The sequence below is a fragment of the Coregonus clupeaformis genome, chromosome 16, assembly GCF_020615455.1.
Source record: "Coregonus clupeaformis isolate EN_2021a chromosome 16, ASM2061545v1, whole genome shotgun sequence".
NCBI lineage: Eukaryota > Metazoa > Chordata > Actinopteri > Salmoniformes > Salmonidae > Coregonus > Coregonus clupeaformis.
The window spans coordinates 35,153,350-35,172,035 of record NC_059207.1 but is presented as its reverse complement, the minus strand read 5'-3'; the positions used below and the strand labels follow the sequence as shown (position 1 = coordinate 35,172,035).

At 46.6% G+C, this 18,686-nt stretch overlaps 1 protein-coding gene and 1 long non-coding RNA gene across 2 annotated transcripts in view; both read left to right on the top strand.

Moving 5' to 3' along the window:
- The first annotated feature begins 2,775 nt into the window (after nucleotides 1–2,775).
- Nucleotides 2,776–9,097, top strand: LOC121584836. The gene is made up of 4 exons (XR_006003766.1): nucleotides 2,776–2,879; nucleotides 3,310–3,397; nucleotides 8,441–8,549; nucleotides 8,766–9,097. It is a non-coding gene; the product is annotated as an uncharacterized LOC121584836 (long non-coding RNA).
- A 567-nt stretch (nucleotides 9,098–9,664) lies between these two features.
- LOC121584834 (anthrax toxin receptor 1-like) overlaps nucleotides 9,665–18,686 on the top strand; it is a 74,078-nt gene continuing 65,056 nt past the window's right edge. Inside the window, exon 1 of the mRNA XM_041900979.2 lies at nucleotides 9,665–10,435. Coding sequence (XP_041756913.2) covers nucleotides 10,275–10,435 — 161 coding nt within the window. The 5' untranslated portion in view covers nucleotides 9,665–10,274. The remainder of the gene's footprint in view (nucleotides 10,436–18,686) is intronic.

The following is an 18,686-nucleotide window of genomic DNA, read 5'->3' as shown; positions in this document are numbered from 1 at the left end:
CGATACCTTGACTTTGTTGTCCTTAAGCCATTTTGCCACAACTTTGGAAGTCTGTCCATTTGGAAGACCCATTTGCGACCAAGCTTTAACTTCCTGACTGATGTCTTGAGATGTTGCTTCAATATATCCATATACTTTTTCTTCCTCATGATGCCATTTATTTTGTGAAGTGCACCAGTCCCTCCTGCAGCAAAGCACCCCCACAGCATGATGCTGCCACCCCGTGCTTCACGGTTGGGATGGTGTTCTTCGGCTTGCAAGCCACCCCATTTTTCCTCCAAACACAACAATGGTCATTATGGCCAAACAGTTCTATTTTTGTTTAATCAGACCAGAGGACATTTCTCCAAAAAGTACAATCTTTGTTCCCATGTGCAGTTGCAAACCGTAGTCTGGCTTTTTTATGGCGGTTTTGGAGCAGTGGCTTCTTCCTCGCTGAGCGGCCTTTCAGGTTATGTAGATATAGGACTCGTTTTACTGTGGATATAGATACTATTGTACCTGTTTCCTCCAGCATCTTCAGAAGGTCCTTTGCTGTTGTTCTGAGATTGATTGGCACTTTTCGCACTAACGTATGTTCATCTCTAGGAGACCGAACGCGTCTCCTTCCTGAGCGGTATGACAGCTGCGTGGTCCCATGGTGTTTATACTTGCGTACTATTGTTTGTACAGATGAACGTGGTACCTTCAGGCATTTGGAAAATGCTCCCAACGATGAACCAGATTTGTGGTCTACAATTTCTTTTCTGAGGTCTTGGCAGATTTCTTTTCATTTTCCCATGATGTCAAGCAAAGAGGCACTGAGTTTGAAGGTAGGCCTTGAAATACATCCACAGGTACACCTCCAATTGACTCAAATGATGTCAATTAGCCTATCAGAAGCTTCTAAAGCCATGACATCATTTTCTGGAATTTCCAAAGCTGTTTAAAGGCACAGTCAACTTAGTGTATGTAAACTTCTGACCCACTGGAATTGTGATACAATGAATTTTAAGTGAAATAATCTGTCTATAAACAATTGATGGAAAAAATACTTGTGTCATGCACAAAGTAGATGTCCTAACCGACTTGCCAAAACTATAGTTTGTTAACAATAACTTTGTGGAGTGGTTGAAAAATGAGTTTTAATGACTCCAACCTGTGTATGTAAACTTCCGACTTCAAATGTATGTTATTGAGTGGAATAAACAAGCCATTGGTCTACCATTGAACCTTCAAAACATTGAACATAAAGAACTAGAAAAGGAAAGTGACACATTTAAACATGTTAAAATAATACGTAATTGACCCTACACTAGAAAATAAATACTGGTAACTATATTTTCCAATGCCTTTTCTCTATTATGTTGTTTAAATCCACCATCCATTCAGACTCAAACAAAGGTGGGGAGTTAAAAAGAATCATTTTGCAGTATTTATTTTTATGTCCACATTATCATAACAAAATGAAACCCCATTAGGCTACCTATTTTTATTTTATTTGATCAATTTTAGAATAAGGCTGTAACTTAACAACATTTGGAAAAAGTGAAGGGGTCTGAATACTTTCCGAACAAAGGTGGGGAGTTAAAAATATTCATTTTGCAGTATTTATTTTTATGTCCACATTATCATAACAAAATGAAACCCCATTAGGCTACCTATTTTTATTTTATTTGATCCATTTTAGAATAAGGCTGTAACTTAACAAAATTTGGAAAAAGTGAAGGGGTCTGAATACTTTCAAACAGAGTATTCAGACCCCTTCACTTTTTCCAAATACTGCAAAATGAATCTTTTTAACTCCCCACCTGTTCAGACCCCTTCACTTTTTCCAAATGTTGTTAAGCTACAGCCTTATTCTAAAATGGATCAAATAAAATAAAAATCCTCATCAATCTACACACAATACCACATAATGACAAAGCGAAAACAGGTTTTTAGAATTTTTTGCGGTCTGAATACTTATTTAAATGTGATATTTCAGTTTATTTTATGTTTAACATTTGCTTTAAATTCTAAAAACCTGTTTTTGATTTGTCATTATGGGGTGTTGTGTGTAGATTGATGAGGGGGAAAAAACAATTTAATCAATTTTAGAATAAGGCTGTAACGTAACAAAATGTGGAAAAACTCAAGGGCTGAATACTTATCGAATGCACTGTATGTTACTGGAGTTACAGTAAATTAGCAAGAACACGGCTTCTGGTGTTACATATCATGGAAAATCAACCAAATATAAGGACTGTTCTATCACCTTCAAAATCCTGAAAACATAACATGCAAAATGACTTACCATAATTCACACAAACGGATTGTAATGTAATTCTACTAGAGTTCTTGTAGGGAAGTACAAAACTTGCTTTTAAATAGTGGGTCTTTGGGAAGTAGCCTACCTTTGGAATTAAACAAAGGGTGGGGGTGGGGAGAGAGTAAACAAAAGTGAGTAACATGCTTACTTTGTTAGGTTTAGGGTTAGGGTTAGGGTTTAAGGTTAGGGTAAGGGTTAGGTTTAGGGTTAGGGGAAATAGGATTTTGAATGGAAATACATTTTAAGTCCCCACGAGGATAGAAGAACAAAACGTGTGTGTGTGTGTTTGTAAAGTCTGGGTTGAGCCAGTAAACAAGAAACTTCATAGCTTCAAACTATGTCCAATACATTTCTCTGAATTAATTGTACCACTACATATCATATACACTAAGGGCTATTTGCAGGTTGCTTTGTTGCATAGTGGACCTTAAAAGTCCACGCGCACGATTTACTGACAGTGTTTGACCCCAGCCCTTGTTTAATTCCAAAGGTAGGCTACTTCCAAAAGACCCACAAGCCTGTGAAGTTCTCTACCCTAGAAGATCCCTAGAATTACCTTAGAATCCAGTCTACATTCTTGTGAATCATGGTAAGTTTCTTAAAATTTGGCATGTTATGTACAAGTTAGTAGGAATCTGGAGGTGGTGGAACCGTCCGTGAATTTGATTGATTGTTGTAACTCCTAATGGCACATAGGGAATGGGGTTTCAGTTACACATTTTGTTCATCACAATGTGGACATAATAAATACAGCAGGCAAAATTAATATTTGGAACTCCCCACATATTTGTTTTAAGCCGGAATGGATGGTGGATTTAAATTACATAGTAGAGGAGGGCATTGGAAAAATATTACGTTATTTTATTACCTAGAGTAGGGTCAATGATTAGCTCAAAATGTAGACATGTGTCAGTTTGGTTTGCTAGTTGTTCATCTAGAAATATTTTGTAGGTTCAACGGTAGGCCTATGGCTTATTCCCCTCAATAACAAATGTTTTCCCTCCCTTCTCCCTGTGAAGAGGTCCTTGGCTCTAGGTTTAATCCTGTGTGTGCTAGTTCCACTGTTCCATGCTTATTGCCACAGGAAGCCTATGACTTTGAAACCAGGTAAAGTAAAAGACTAAGCTAACCAGCTGTTAACCCCCCCCTCTCTCTTTCTCTCACGCACACATGCAAACATACACACACACACACACACACACACACTATATAGTCTGGGTACCAGTCTTTTTAGCTAACATTCCACTCCTGTTATTTGCAAAAGAGACTGGCTTTTTGGCAATCTCAACATTCAATATGCAGCTGGATTTCCAACAGAGTTGCTCATTGGTTGTTGGAAATAACATTAATATTTTCGATGACAACATGTGGAGCCTCAAAAATAGAATTAGAATTATAACAAATTAAGCAACAAACATTTAGCGGTTAGCTAGGCAAGCTTGTCACGCCCTGGCTCTGGGGACACTGTTATGTTGAGCCAGGGTGTGTAATTCTATGTATTCTATTGCTATGTTGGGAGTTCTAGTTTGTATTTCTATGTTGGCCTGAGTGACTCCCAATCAGAGGCAACGAGTGTCAGCTGGTGCTGGTTGTCTCTGATTGGGAGCCATATTTAAACTGTCTGTCTTTCCCTTTGTGTTTGTGGGTTCTTGTTTCTAGTCTGTTTATGTTAGACCGTGAACTGTCACGTATCGTGTGTTGTTTTTTCATCGTGTCTCTAATTAAAGAGTATGTTTGCCTGCAACGCTGCGCCTTGGTCCTCATCTGTTCTAGACGATCGTGACAGAAGAACCCACCAAGACAGGACCAAGCAGCGTGAAGAGCAGAGAGGTTGGTCTATGGAGCAGTGGAGTAAGAGTCTTGACTGGGCCAAGCCAAGTGAGGAGCAGAAAGGTTGGACTTTGAAGCAGTGGAGTGAGTGTCTGGCTAGAGACATGGAGGCCTGGTCCAAGAGGAGAGCCGCCCAGAAATTTTTTAGGGGGGGGCTCACGACGTGGACGTCGGGGCAGCAGGAGGCCGCGATAGAGCGGTCCAGCGGATCGGCAGAGGAGGCCGCCAGGTTACGGGGGCCACTGGTGTTAAAGGGGAAGGAAAGTGTGGAGGCACGGCGAGAGGTACTGGGGTGTGTTACCAGTCCGGTCCGGCCCGTTCCTGATCCCTGCATAGGGCCAGTGGTGTGTGTCCCCAGTATGGTCCGGCCTGTTCCTGTCCCTCGCACCAAGTCAGTGGTGCGCTTCGTCAGCCCGGCTCGGCCCGTTCCTGCTCCCCGCACCAAGTCAGTGGTGCGCTTCGTCAGCCCGGTCCGGCCCGCTCCTGCTCCCCGCACCAAGTCAGTGGTGCGCTTCGTCAGCCCGGCTCGGCCCGTTCCTGCTCCCCGCACCAAGTCAGTGGTGCGCTTCGCCAGCCCGGTCCGGCCCGCTCCTGCTCCCCGCACCAAGTCAGTGGTGCGCTCGTCAGCCCGGCTCGGCCCGTTCCTGCTCCCCGCACCAAGTCAGTGGTGCGCTTCGCCAGCCCGGTCCGGCCCGCTCCTGCTCCCCGCACCAAGTCAGTGGTGCGGTTCGTCAGCCCAGCTCGGCCCGTTCCTGCTCCACGCACCAAGTCAGTGGTGCGCTTCGTCAGCCCGGCTCGGCCCGTTCCTGCTCCCCGCACCAAGTCTACGGTGCGCGTCGCCAGCTCGGCCCGGCCTGTTCCTGCTCCCCGCACCAAGTCAGTGGTGCGTTTCGTCAGCCCTGTCCGGCCCGTTCCTGCTCCCCGCACCAAGTCAGTGGTGCGTTTCGTCAGCCCTGTCCGGCCCGCTCCTGCTCCCCACACCAAGCCAGTGGTGTGCGTCGTCAGTCCAGCACGGCCCGTGCCTGTTCCCCACACCAAGCCAGTGGTGTGCGTCGTCGGTCCGGCACGGCCCGTGCCTGTTCCACTGGTGCCTGGTCCGGCACCGGTCAGATGCGTTACGCCGGAGCTAGAGCAATCCGCTCCATCAGTGTGCAGTCCAGCTCCGGCCAGTGGGGCCAGACCGGACCAGGGGTACTTTGGGGGGTTGGAGAGGGAGTGGGGATCAGGCCCGGAGCCGGATCCGCCGCCAAGGCGGAGTGCCCACCCGGTCCCTCCCCTGTGGTATGTAGTTGGCGCGGTCGGAGTCCGCGCCTTTAGGGGGGGGTACTGTCACGCCCTGGCTCTGGGGACACTGTTATGTTGAGCCAGGGTGTGTAATTCTATGTATTCTATTGCTATGTTGGGAGTTCTAGTTTGTATTTCTATGTTGGCCTGAGTGACTCCCAATCAGAGGCAACGAGTGTCAGCTGGTGCTGGTTGTCTCTGATTGGGAGCCATATTTAAACTGTCTGTCTTTCCCTTTGTGTTTGTGGGTTCTTGTTTCTAGTCTGTTTATGTTAGACCGTGAACTGTCACGTATCGTGTGTTGTTTTTTCATCGTGTCTCTAATTAAAGAGTATGTTTGCCTGCAACACTGCGCCTTGGTCCTCATCTGTTCTAGACGATCGTGACAAAGCTGCTGTAGTTTGAGGCTTAAAATCAAAGCCAGGGCCGTCTCTAGCCTTTTGGGGGTTTTAAAGCTAATTTCCTGCAACTCTACAAATTTTGCCATGGGGCATAAAGCAAGTTTTCTGCAATTCCACACATTTTACCATGAGGAGGAGAAAAAAGCATAGCATTTTTATAAGAATGTAATTATACTCATTTTGTAATGGGGCAGAGAGAAAAAAATAGCAGTTTTACAACAAGCTTTCTGCCATTCACCCATTTTGTCATGGGGTTGAGATCATTTTTAGCAGTTTTAAAGATAATTTACTGCAATTCTACACATTTTATAATGACTTATTCCATGTTAATATGATAACTGATTGAAAATGAATAACAAAATCTATGCGTCCCCAGTCGGGATTTGGCCATGATTACTACAAGTTTAGATGGCTGGCTAAACTAACTACCAATCAAAAAATTGTTAGTTGACATGGTTAATTGAGTGAATGTCAGCGACTGACATAACAAGAGAAAAAGAGCTGATGCACAACAACATTTTGAAATTGCACCTGGTGTATTCTACTATTCGTACTTTCAATAGTAAGTTGAGTAAGTTCCTAAAATATACACTACAGTTCAAAAGTTTGGGGTCACTTAGAAATGTCCTTGTTTTCGAAAGAAAAGCAATTTTTTTGTCCATTAAAATAACATCAAATTGATCAGAAATACAGTGTAGACATTGTTAATGTTGTAATTGGCTATTGTAGCTGGAAACTGCTGATTTTTAATGGAATATCTACATAGGCGTACAGAGGCCCATTATCAGCAACCATCAGTCCTGTGTTCCAATGGCACGTTGTGTTTGCTAATCCAAGTTTATCATTTTAAAAGGCTAATTGATCATTAGAGAACCCTTTTGCAATTATGTTAGCACAGCTGAAAACTGTTGTGCTGATTAAAGAAGCAATCAAACTGGCCTTCTTGAGACTAGTTGAGTATCTGGAGCATCAGCAATTGTGGGTTCGATTACAGGCTCAAAATGGCCAGAAACAAATAACTTTCTTCTGAAACTCGTCAGTCTATTCTTGTTCTGAGAAATTAAGGCTATTCGATGCGAGAAATTGCCAAGAAACTGAAGATCTCGGACAACGCTGTGTACTACTCCCTTCACAGAACAGCGCAAACTGGCTCTAACCAGAATAGAAAGAGGAGTGGGAGGCCCCGGTGCACAACTGAGCATGAGGACAAATACATTAGAGTGTCTAGTTTGAGAAACAGACGCCTCACAGGTCCTCAACTGGCAGCTTCATTAAATAGTACCCGCAAAACACCAGTCTCAATGTCAACAGTGAAGAGGCGACTCCGGGATGCTGACCTTCTAGGTAGAGTTGCAAAGAAAAAGCCATATCTCAGACTGGCCAATAAAAAGAAAAGATGGGCAAAAGAACACAGACACTGGACAGAGGAAGATTGGAAAAAATTGTTATGGACAGACGAATCGAAATTTGAGGTGTTCGGATCACAAAGAAGAACTGATTAAACAGCATGATCATTACACAAGTGCACATTGTGCTGGGGACAATAAAGGCCACTCTAAAATGTGCAGTTTTGTCACACAACACAATGTCACAGATGTCTCAAGTTTTGAGGGTGCGTGCAATTTACATTCTGACTGCAGGAATGTCCACCAGAGCTGTTGCCAGAGAATGAAATGTTAATTTCTCCACCATAATCCACCTCCAACGTAGTTTTAGAGAATTTGGCAGTACATCCAACCGGTCTCACCACCACAGACCACGTGTCATCACATCAGCCCAGGACCTCCACATCCGGCTTCTTCACCAGCGGGATCGTCTGAGACCAGCCACCCGGACAGCTGATGAAACTGAGGAGTATTTCTGTCTGTAATAAAGCTGTTTTGTGGGGAAAAACTAATTCAGATTAACTGGGCCTGGCTCCCCAGTGGGTGGGCCTGGCTCCCAAATGGGTGGGCCTGGCTCCCAAATGGGTGGGCCTATGCCCTCCATCCATGGCTGCGCCCCTGCCCAGTCATGTGAAATCCATAGATTAGGGCCTAATGAATTAATTTCAATTGACTGATTTCCTTATATGAACTGTAACTCATTAAAATCGTTGAAATTGTTGCATGTTGCGATTTATATATTTTTTCACTATATAATATAATTATTATTATTATTATTTCAATTGTTTTTTGGCCGGCTTTTTGGGTCCGAGGCCCCCTAGCGACCAAGGTCCCTAAGCGACCGCTTAGGTTGCTAATGCCTGGAACCGGCCCTGATCAAAGTTAAGACATTTGTGGTTGGAAAGGCAGTATGTATACTGAACAAAAAAATGTCAACGATTTTACTGAGTTAAAGTTCATATAAGGAAATCAGTCAACGTTGGAGGCGGATTATGTTAGAGAAATTAACATTAAATTATCTGGCAATAGCTCTGGTGGAAATTACTAATCCACTGATCTCCTCGAGCTCATTAATGATAGAATGGTGATATTTGAAGATTAAAGATTGGCCAGTCTCTTTGGCAAATTACAGGATTGCTAAGGAGTGGAAAGTTGGCTAAAAAGAATGATACGCAGGCTACATCAAATACACCTGTACATTGAAAAAGACAACACACATTTACAATATGCTATACTGTTTTGTTGTTTAGGCATGATTACCCATTGTCTTGACGAAAAGGATAAGACATGGCATCCTATTGGTTCCCGCTGGAGGAACAGTGATTGCATGGACTGCACTTGTGATTCATGCTGCTCGGGGTACAGCTTTATACTATCACCTACAAAAGGCATGGTTTATGTAGCCCTCAGCCTTCTCAGTCTGTATCTATCACACTAAAGGAATATACTGCCCATTGCTATCTTCTCAAAATATCCACACAAGCTATCTCAGTGGTTTAAGAATAGACTGAGAGAGTGAAATTCCATTGATTTACACAGCAAAATAATTTGATGATGTTTATTGTTTGATTGCAGGTATGCGACTCCCACACATTTTCCTGATGATTGCATGAAGGAGTGGGACCAAAAGGCATGTGAATTCAAGGTAGTTAAGAAGAGTGATCCCTCCATTTCATGCCCTATCTTCGGCGCTGTGGGGAAGTAAATTGTTTACTTCACTGTGTTCTCAATATACAGTGAAAAGATGCGTGTTAGTGTGCAACTTTCTTTTTCATTGGTATAGATCATCCTCTGTTAGTCAACACCTCACCTTAGGGTGTCCGTACTTTATTTACTTAAAGAACATCATGATAGATGTTGACTGTCATCTACTGCCGGTAAAATATCAATAAAAAAAAATGTCTGAGTGTTTTTGTAAGGTCTAGTTTAAGCCAGTAAAAAACTACTTCAAATGGCTATTTGCAGGTTGCAGTGTTGCATAATGGACCTTAAATTCAGATTTCCCCCTTAAGTCCACACACACCATATACGGACCGTATTTGTTTCAAGTCATTGACTTATTTGTTTTGTGGTTATGACATTTTTAGTTAATCTATTCCCAATGTAGAGGGAACTGTATGTAACAGGTTTGAAGTCCAGAGGGGTATACTACAAAGTATAATCAATGAGTTAGCCAGCTAACTTTGATAAGGAACCAGAAATGACTATTGATTTTATGATTTATTAAAAAAAGCTAAACTTAGATGTCTTTTTGTTTGTTAAATCAAATAGACCATTTCAAGCCTATCGTTCTACACAATAAAAAATTAAATCAGTATACTTAGGCAAGTTAGTTCTCAGGTAAATAGACTGAAACTCTCAGAAAGACAAACTATCCATCTAGTGGTGACAATCACAAGGTTCCAAACCAGGAGCTCATCAGATCAAATAAAATACAATTGTATTTTTCACATGCGCCGAATACAACAAGTGTAGACTTTACAGTAAGCATTTCATGGTAAAGTCTACACCTGTTGTATTTGGTGCATGTGACAAATAAAACGTGATTTTATTTGATCTTATGCGCTCATAGTATAGAACCTTGTCACACTGATTGCCACCGCTAGATGGCAGTAGAAGTGGCTAGGTTATTTTTCACATCTGTCTTCATTACCTCCTCAACCACGTGAATAAAGGAAAAGTCAGAGAGTTGTGGAAGGAGGCTTTAAATTAGACACAATAACATACGTTTATGTGGAGCTGCCTGGAATACACTTACACTGCCCTACTTCCCAACAGTAAGAAAAGAGCAAAAGAAAAAGACGAGATAAGAGGAGTGCGCTGCTGTGAGGCCCAGTGCATGTGTGTGTAGCCTGTGCTTGTCCCTGACTCAGTGATGAGAGCCTCCTGACTCAATTGAGACAGACTAGATTCATAGCATCAGAGCATTCTCTGCCTTCCACTGCAGCCTTTCGGATAACTTATATTCAATGCTGAAGAATACTGGATGAAGATATAGAAATAAGGAATCGTTTTTTCTCCACTTGTTTTCCAAGGTGGTGTTATTCTTCCTCTCATGTGAAATACCTCCTCCAAACTGGAATAATGTATTTATTTGGGTGCAGAGGCTCCTGGTTACCAGTGCTGCTTGGTACTGTAAGTGTGCTGGTGGTGCTGACAGCTGGTAACACTGGGCACAACCAGGACAGGGGGCAGGCTGGACCATCCTGCTTCGGGGGCTTTGACCTCTACTTCGTTCTGGACAAGTAAGTTTGTCATTCATCATTCACCTTCCACCTCACCTTCGCTGCTTGTCATGCACTATTGGGGGCAGAGTTCAGTTGGTGAACTGTTGGTTGTTGAGGGCACCATGTAAAATCCGAGAACTTTGACTTTAAGGGTAGGTAGACAGTGACTTTCTTATTTCATATTTCACCAAAGCACAATTAGTGTTTAATTTGCAGAAACATCTCTTGTTGTCACATCTGTCATTGCCAGTCTCAGTGTTTTCAAATGTTGTCATGATGTCATGATGTCATACACATTCAGGAATGTTATTGTTATTATCATGCCCCCTGGTGCCATATGAAGCAATTTACATTTTATTTTGCCATATGCTGGTAATAATGCCCATGAAAAGATAATAATGCCAAAATGTCAAAATGAAAGGATCACAAGTGTTTTCTCAATGGTTATTACACTTATCAAATAAACAATCTGATATTACATAATTGCTATATTTATGTATACTTTATACAATGTTAAAGGCATTCTGACTAGAAATGTAATATAACCTAATGGGGAAAATATATGTTTTTGGTTCCAGTATCTTTGACAACCAGCATCTTATCCAAGGTGAGTATGATGGTGGGACATTGATCGAGCATTGGGTCCAACTATCTGTAGTTGTCTCTTGTGAATTGTTGGTAAGCATGGGTAAAAGGCCAGAGGAATTCCCCTTTAGGCCGGGGTGGATAAAGTGAGCAGATGAATCTCTTGTAAAGTTCTCAGGCCACACTTTATGGTCCAGGATAGATCTGGATTGCTGGTGAACAGTGGCACATTTGATACTACATCAGTCACATACAGTACACATGTATTAGTTGTGCAGGCTGAGCTCTAGTTCAATCCCAACAGTCAAATCAATGTACCTTTTTTACTCCATGCTTTACTACAGTTGGGCAAAGAGGTTGAATTTAACTGATCCAACTACAATCCAATACCTCATTTATGCTACTCTATGAGGTTCTCAAATTCATTTATAAGTAGAGTTTCCCTGTCACTTCTACAGTAGTTCTACAGTAGTGTTAGTTCACCCAAATTACCAAATTACATATTGGTTTCCTTAACCTCCACCAAAAGGACCTGATTATTGTGAGCAAAGACAGACCTAATGATTGGGTAAACAAATGGAGCCTCATCTGGTTCTAATAGATGTTGCTACCTTCTGGACTTCAATACTTTAAAATGACAAGCCTCAGAGTCATTATCTTATTGTCTACATGAGTATCTGTCTAATGTGGGCATGGCTTCAGGCTTCAGCTTCTTCCTCTTTCATTTGGGTCTTCCTTCCCTCTCTTCAATTGTTTTAAAAGTATCTTACTCATGGATGAAGATTGATTTTAAATTTTCCCCTTAAATCAGAATGCCAACTCTAGGCAGACATTTCTCTGGTTGCACAACATTTCGCTAAGAGGAACTTCAGGCAGAGATCTGGAATTGTAGGATCCAATAGCCAGACGTAGAGAGTATGATGAACATTAACATACTCTACCTACTGCTGTGTGTGTGCACAATGTTTTCGCTAACAGAGGAATACATGTGAATACAACAAGAATATTAGACACCAAGCATGGTGTAACTGTTTATTCGCTGGGATTTGTACTTGCCATCCCCCTAATTCTGTTATAGTCATTCCTCTGCTGCGCTCCTCTACCTCTGTTCGTTTGAACTGATATCCTTCCGCTTTTTACCATAACTGTCCTTCTGCATTCTCTGTCTGATCATCACTCCTCTCTGTATCTCCTCCTCTCTGTGTCTGCAGAACCCTTTTTCCATTAGGTCCAGATGTTCCAACGTTTCAGCCTTTTGGCTGCGCTGTCTGTGCTGAGACTCGTATCCTGTTAACAATGGAAAAAGATAAATGCTTAAAGAGAGAGAGCGAGAATAGGGCAGTGAAATAAGAGGATATGAGTAAAGACAGGAATTAAATGAATGACACACACACAGACAGACAGAAAGAAAGAGTATCTAAGTCAGATGGTTGGTTAACCTACTGTCTGGCAATTTGATGGTGAGAAACGTTTTGTGAACTTTCTTCTTCATGATCATTTGCAGTCAAAAATGTAATTTTCATGTTTTTTATATCTATTTCCACACTATCTGTTTGGAATAATACAGTACTGTGAAATTGTGAAAATGATGATAATGCCTTTTTAGTGTAAGAGCTCTTTGAAAAGACCACCTGAAATTTCAGTCTGTTTTGGTGGGATGGAGTTTTGGCCTGCCTGGTGACATCACCAGTGTCACGGTTTCGGCCGAGGCTGCTCCTCCTCCTGGTTCGGGCAGGCTTCGGCGGTCGTCGTCCCCGGAGTACTAGCTGCCACCGATCTATGTTTCATGTTCGTTTGGTTTTGTCTTGATGTTGTACACCTGTGTCTAGTTAGTCCTCGTTAGTGTCCTATTTAGTTCTCGTTGTGTGTGTCTGTGTTTGTGTGTGATTGCTCTTCTGTTTTGGTGTTTGAGCTACGTACTTCCCTCCAGTGTTTTGGAGAGGTTTTCGCACATGTTAGTGCGCCGTTTGTTTGACGCCTGTGTGCGCCGTTATTTCGCCTCCGGGCTTATTGTGCTCATTTACTACGTGAATATTTCACTAAAGTCTTTTGGACTGAGCTTCTGCGTCCTGCGCTTGATTCCTGCACCACACCCACCTTCAGCACCCCCTGACAGAATCACACACCAATTGAATGGAATCAGCAGGATCAACAGTCACGCCTGAGTCGCTCGAGGAGCATGTCCGCGGCCAGGATGACCAGATACGACAACTGGGGACCGCTCTACAGGACGTCATCAACACCCTGCACCGATGGGAGGCCAGAGGGGTACCCACACCTCCACCTACCCTGCCAACCCCATCGGCCGGTCCACCAGTCCCAGGTCCGGAACCCAGGGGGATTCGGCTCTCGCTCCCGAGGGCGTATGACGGAACAGCTGCCGGGTGTCAGGGGTTCCTCCTGCAGGTGGAGCTCTACCTGGCCACTGTACACCCGGTGCCCTCGGGACACGAGAGCGTTTCCGCCCTCATCTCCTGTCTCACGGGCAAGGCGTTGGAATGGGCCAACGCCGAGTGGAGGAAGATGGACGCCACCACCATCTCCTACGCCGAGTTCTCCCGTCGCTTCAAGGCCGTGTTCAACCATCCACCTGAGGGCAAAGCGGCGGGGGAGCGTCTAGTCCACCTGAGACAGGGGAGGAGGAGCGCACAGGCGTTTGCGCTGGAGTTCCGGACTCTAGCGGCGGACGCAGGGTGGAGTGAACGGGCCCTCATCGACCATTTTCGATGTAGCCTACGGGAGGACGTTCAACGTGAGTTGGCCTGCAGGGATACCAATCTCACCTTCGACCAGTTGGTCGATATGTCCATCTGTCTGGACACCCTGCTGGCCACCCGTGGACGTCCCGAGGGGGGTCCGTCCATTCCGCCCTCCGGCACCTCCGAGCCGAGCCCTATGGAGCTCGGGGGTGCCGGCACTAGAGAAAGGAGGAGGAGGAGCCCGAGGGGGCCTGTCTCCTGCACCAAGTGCGGTCGTGGAGGGCACACTGCGGCCAGGTGCTGGGGAGGGTTCTCCGGGGGAGAAGACAACAGGCCACGCACTGGGGAGCCCTCCCAGGTGAGTAGACGCCCCACTTACCCAGAGCTCTCTGTTGCGCACTTTTGTATACCTGATTGTTTTCCACAGGTTGCACCTCATTCCCAGCATAAGGCGCTAGTAGATTCAGGCGCAGCTTCCGATCAAATTTTGTTGATCGGAAGTTTTGTTTAGATTTAGGGATCCCTCTCCTACCTGTTGACAAACCTTTTCCCGTTCATGCCTTAGATAGCCACCCGTTGGGGTCGGGGTTGATTAGGGAGATCACAGCACCACTTAGGATGTGTGCGCAGGGGGGTCATGAAGAGACTATACAGCTGTATCTGATCAACTCTCCTGCGTACCCAGTGGTGCTGGGAATTCCCTGGTTAAGCACCCATAACCCTGCTATTTCGTGGCAACAGAGGGCTCTCGATGGGTGGTCTGCTCAGTGCGAGGGGCGATGTCTGGGTGTTTCCGTGGGGGCGACTTCGGTGGAAAGTCCAAACCAAGTGCCCGCACTGCACATTCCGCCTGAATATGGGGATTTAGCTCTCGTGTTTAGTAAAACTAGGGCGACACAGTTGCCTCCTCATAGACAGGGGGATTGTGCGATTGATCTCCAGGCAGGAGCAGCGCTCCCACGGAGCCACGTGTATCCTTTGTCTCAAGAGGAGAGAAAAGCTATGGAGACTTACATAGCCGAATCTTTGAGACAGGGATACATTCGGCCCTCCACTTCTCCCGCCTCCTCGAGCTTCTTTTTTGTGAAGAAAAAAGATGGAGGGTTGCGCCCGTGCATTGATTACCGTGGTCTCAATCAGATTACTGTGAAATACAGTTATCCACTCCCTCTGATTGCGACCATGACGGAGTCATTGCATGGAGCGCGGTTTTTCACAAAACGGGATCTCAGGAGCGCGTATAACTTGGTGCGCATTAGGGAGGGCGACAAATGGAAAACAGCGTTTAGTACCACGTCAGGTCATTTCGAGTATCTCGTCATGCCATATGGGTTGATGAATGCTCCATCAGTCTTCCAATCCTTCGTAGATGACATTTTCCGGGATATGCAGGGGCAAGGGGTGGTCGTGTACATTGATGACATTCTGGTGTACTCGTCTACCCGAGCCGAGCATATAACCCTGGTGCGTCGTGTATTGAGGAGGCTGTTGGAGCACGACCTATATGTCAAGGCAGAGAAATGTCTGTTTTTCCAGGAGTCGGTCTCCTTTTTGGGTTATCGGTTGTCCGCGTCAGGGGTGAGAATGGAGGTGGATCGTGTGTCCGCTGTGCGTAATTGGCAAACCCCAACCACTGTCAAAGAGGTGCAGCAGTTATTGGGCTTTGCGAATTACTACCGGAGGTTTATCCGGGGTTTTGGACAGGTGGCAGCTCCCATCACGTCCCTTCTGAAAGGGGGTCCGGTGCGCCTGCAGTGATCAGCTGATGCGGACAGGGCCTTTAGGAGACTGAAGGACCTGTTTACGTCGGCTCCGGTGCTGGCGCATCCGGATCCCGCATTACCCTTTCAGGTTGAGGTGGACGCGTCTGAGGCTGGTATAGGGGCCGTTCTCTCTCAACGGTCCGGCACGCCACCTAAACTCCGCCCCTGTGCTTTTTACTCAAAAAAGCTCAGCCCGGCGGAGCGTAATTATGACGTCGGGGACAGGGAGCTGTTAGCTGTAGTTCAGGCCCTTAAGGTGTGGAGGTATTGGCTTGAGGGGGCTCAACACCCTTTCCTCATTTTGACTGACCATCGGAACCTGGAGTACATCCGGGCAGCGAGGAGACTGAACCCTCGCCAGGCTCGATGGAGTATGTTTCTCACCAGGTTCGTATTTAAAATCACGTACATCCCTGGGTCCCAGAATGGTAAGGCAGATGCACTGTCCCGGCGGTATGACACAGAGGAGAGGTCCGTTGAGCCTACTCCCATACTACCGGAGTCTTGTCTTGTGGCACCGGTGGTGTGGGAGGTCGATGCCGAAATCAAGCGAGCGTTGCGTACCGACCCCAGCCCTCCACAGTGTCCTGAGGGTCGGAAGTATGTTCCGCTCGAGATTCGGGATCGACTCATTTACTAGGCTCACACGTCACCCTCCTCTGGACATCCGGGTATTGGCCGGACAGTGCATTGTCTTAGCACTAAATACTGGTGGCCCACGTTAGCCAGGGATGTGAGGGTTTATGTCTCCTCCTGCTCGGTGTGCGCCCAGTGTAAGGCGCCCAGACACCTGCCCAGGGGTAAGTTACAACCCCTGCCCGTTCCACAACGACCATGGTCCCACCTCTCGGTGGATTTTGTGACAGACCTTCCCCTCTCTCAGGGGAATACCACCATCCTGGTCGTTGTGGACCAGTTCTCTAAGGCCTGTCGTCTTCTCCCTATGTCGGGTCTGCCTACTGCCCTACAAACCGCAGAGGCCCTATTTACCCACGTCTTCCGGTATTACGGGGTACCCGAGGATATAGTGTCTGATCGAGGCCCCCAGTTTACCTCCCGAGTATGGAGAGCGTTCATGGAGCGTTTGGGGGTCTCGGTTAGCCTTACCTCAGGGTACCACCCGGAGAGTAACGGGCAGGTAGAACGTGTCAACCAGGATGTGGGTAGGTTTCTGAGGTCGTATTGCCAGGACCGGCCTGAGGAGTGGGCTCGGTACATTCCCTGGGCCGAGATGGCCCAGAACTCTCTCCGCCACTCCTCTACCAACCTAACCCCCCTTCCAATGTGTGTTAGGTTACCAGCCGGTTCTGGCACCTTGGCAGCAGAGCCAGATCGAGGCCCCTGCGGTGGATGATTGGATGAGGCGCTCGGAGGAGACGTGGAACGCTGCCCACGTCCACCTGCAGCGGGCCATCCGTCGTCACAAGGCGAGCGCCGATCTCCACCGCAGTGAGGGGCCGGTGTACGCACCCGGAGATCGAGTCTGGCTCTCTACCAGAAACCTACCCCTCCGCCTGCCCTGCCGGAAGCTGGGTCGGCGGTTTGTGGGGCCTTTTAAAGTCCTGAGAAGATTGAACGAGGTGTGTTTATAGGTTACATCTACCTGTTGAATATAAGAATATTAACCCCTCGTTCCATGTGTCTCTTCTCAGGCCAGTGGTAGCTGGTCCACTCCAGGAAGGTGAGATAGGAGAGACTCCTCCGCCCCCACTGGACAGCGAGGAGGCTCCGGCGTACACCGTTCGGTCCATCTTGGACTCAAGACGCCGGATGGGGGGTCTCCAGTATCTCGTGGAGTGGGAGGGGTACGGCCCGGAGGAGCGGTGCTGGGTGCCGCGGAGGGACATCCTAGACCCATCTCTCCTGTCGGAGTTCCACCGGGACCATCCCGCGCGCCCTGCTCCGCGTCCTCCTGGTCGTCCCCGAGGCCGGGTCGGCGCACGGCTGGAGCCGCGCGTCAAGGGGGGGTACTGTCACGGTTTCGGCCGAGGCTGCTCCTCCTCCTGGTTCGGGCAGGCTTCGGCGGTCGTCGTCCCCCGGAGTACTAGCTGCCACCGATCTATGTTTCATGTTCGTTTGGTTTTGTCTTGATGTTGTACACCTGTGTCTAGTTAGTCCTCGTTAGTGTCCTATTTAGTTCTCGTTGTGTGTGTCTGTGTTTGTGTGTGATTGCTCTTCTGTTTTGGTGTTGGAGCTACGTACTTCCCTCCAGTGTTTTGGAGAGGTTTTCGCACATGTTAGTGCGCCGTTTGTTTGACGCCTGTGTGCGCCGTTATTTCGCCTCCGGGCTTATTGTGCTCATTTACTACGTGAATATTTCACTAAAGTCTTTTGGACTGAGCTTCTGCGTCCTGCGCTTGAATCCTGCACCACACCCACCTTCAGCACCCCCTGACAACCAGGAGGTAAATTAGCTAATAGACCAAGAAGAAAGAGAGTTTCAAACCTCTCTGCCAATAACAGTGTGGTGAGTGATTTTGAAGGAGTCAGGCGCAGGAGAGTAAATCACAGAATAAAATATGTATTCAGAAAACACAGCAGTATGCAGCAATGCCTCAAACACTCCAGTGCGTAAATCAGGCGCACTGGAAACGACAAGGCACACGGGTGAATATCCCGGCGATACAAAATACAAAGAGCTCCACCAAGCTAATCTAACCTCCACAATAAACAATCACACACAAAGACAAGGGGAGAGAGGGAACACTTATACAGGTACTTTTGAGGGGATATGAACCAGGTGTGTGAAATAAACAAGACAAAACAAATGGAATGATGAGATGAGGAGCGGCAGTGGCTAGAAGGCCGGTGACGATGAACGCCGAAGCCTGCCCGAACAAGGAGGGGAGGCAGCCTCGGATGAATTCATGACAGTACCCCCCCTTGACGCGCAGCTCCAGCAGCACACCGGCCTCGGGGACGGCCATGAGGACGCGGAGCAGGGCGAGCCGGATGGCGACGGTGGAAATCCCGCAACAGGGAGGGATCGAGGATATCCCTCACCAGGACCCAGCACCGCTTTTCCGGACCGTACCCCTGTAACGATCCCGGCAGTCTGAGTCGGGTCCTGTCTGTGGACTAGTTTTTCTGCTCGTGATCTCCAGTTTCCCGAGGGTTCTGGAACGCTCCGGGGAGCTCTCTTGATTTCCGCACCTGCATCCCATCAGCAATCTGCACACCTGGTCCTGATCATCACCCTTCTTAGGCTCTGGCCTAACATCC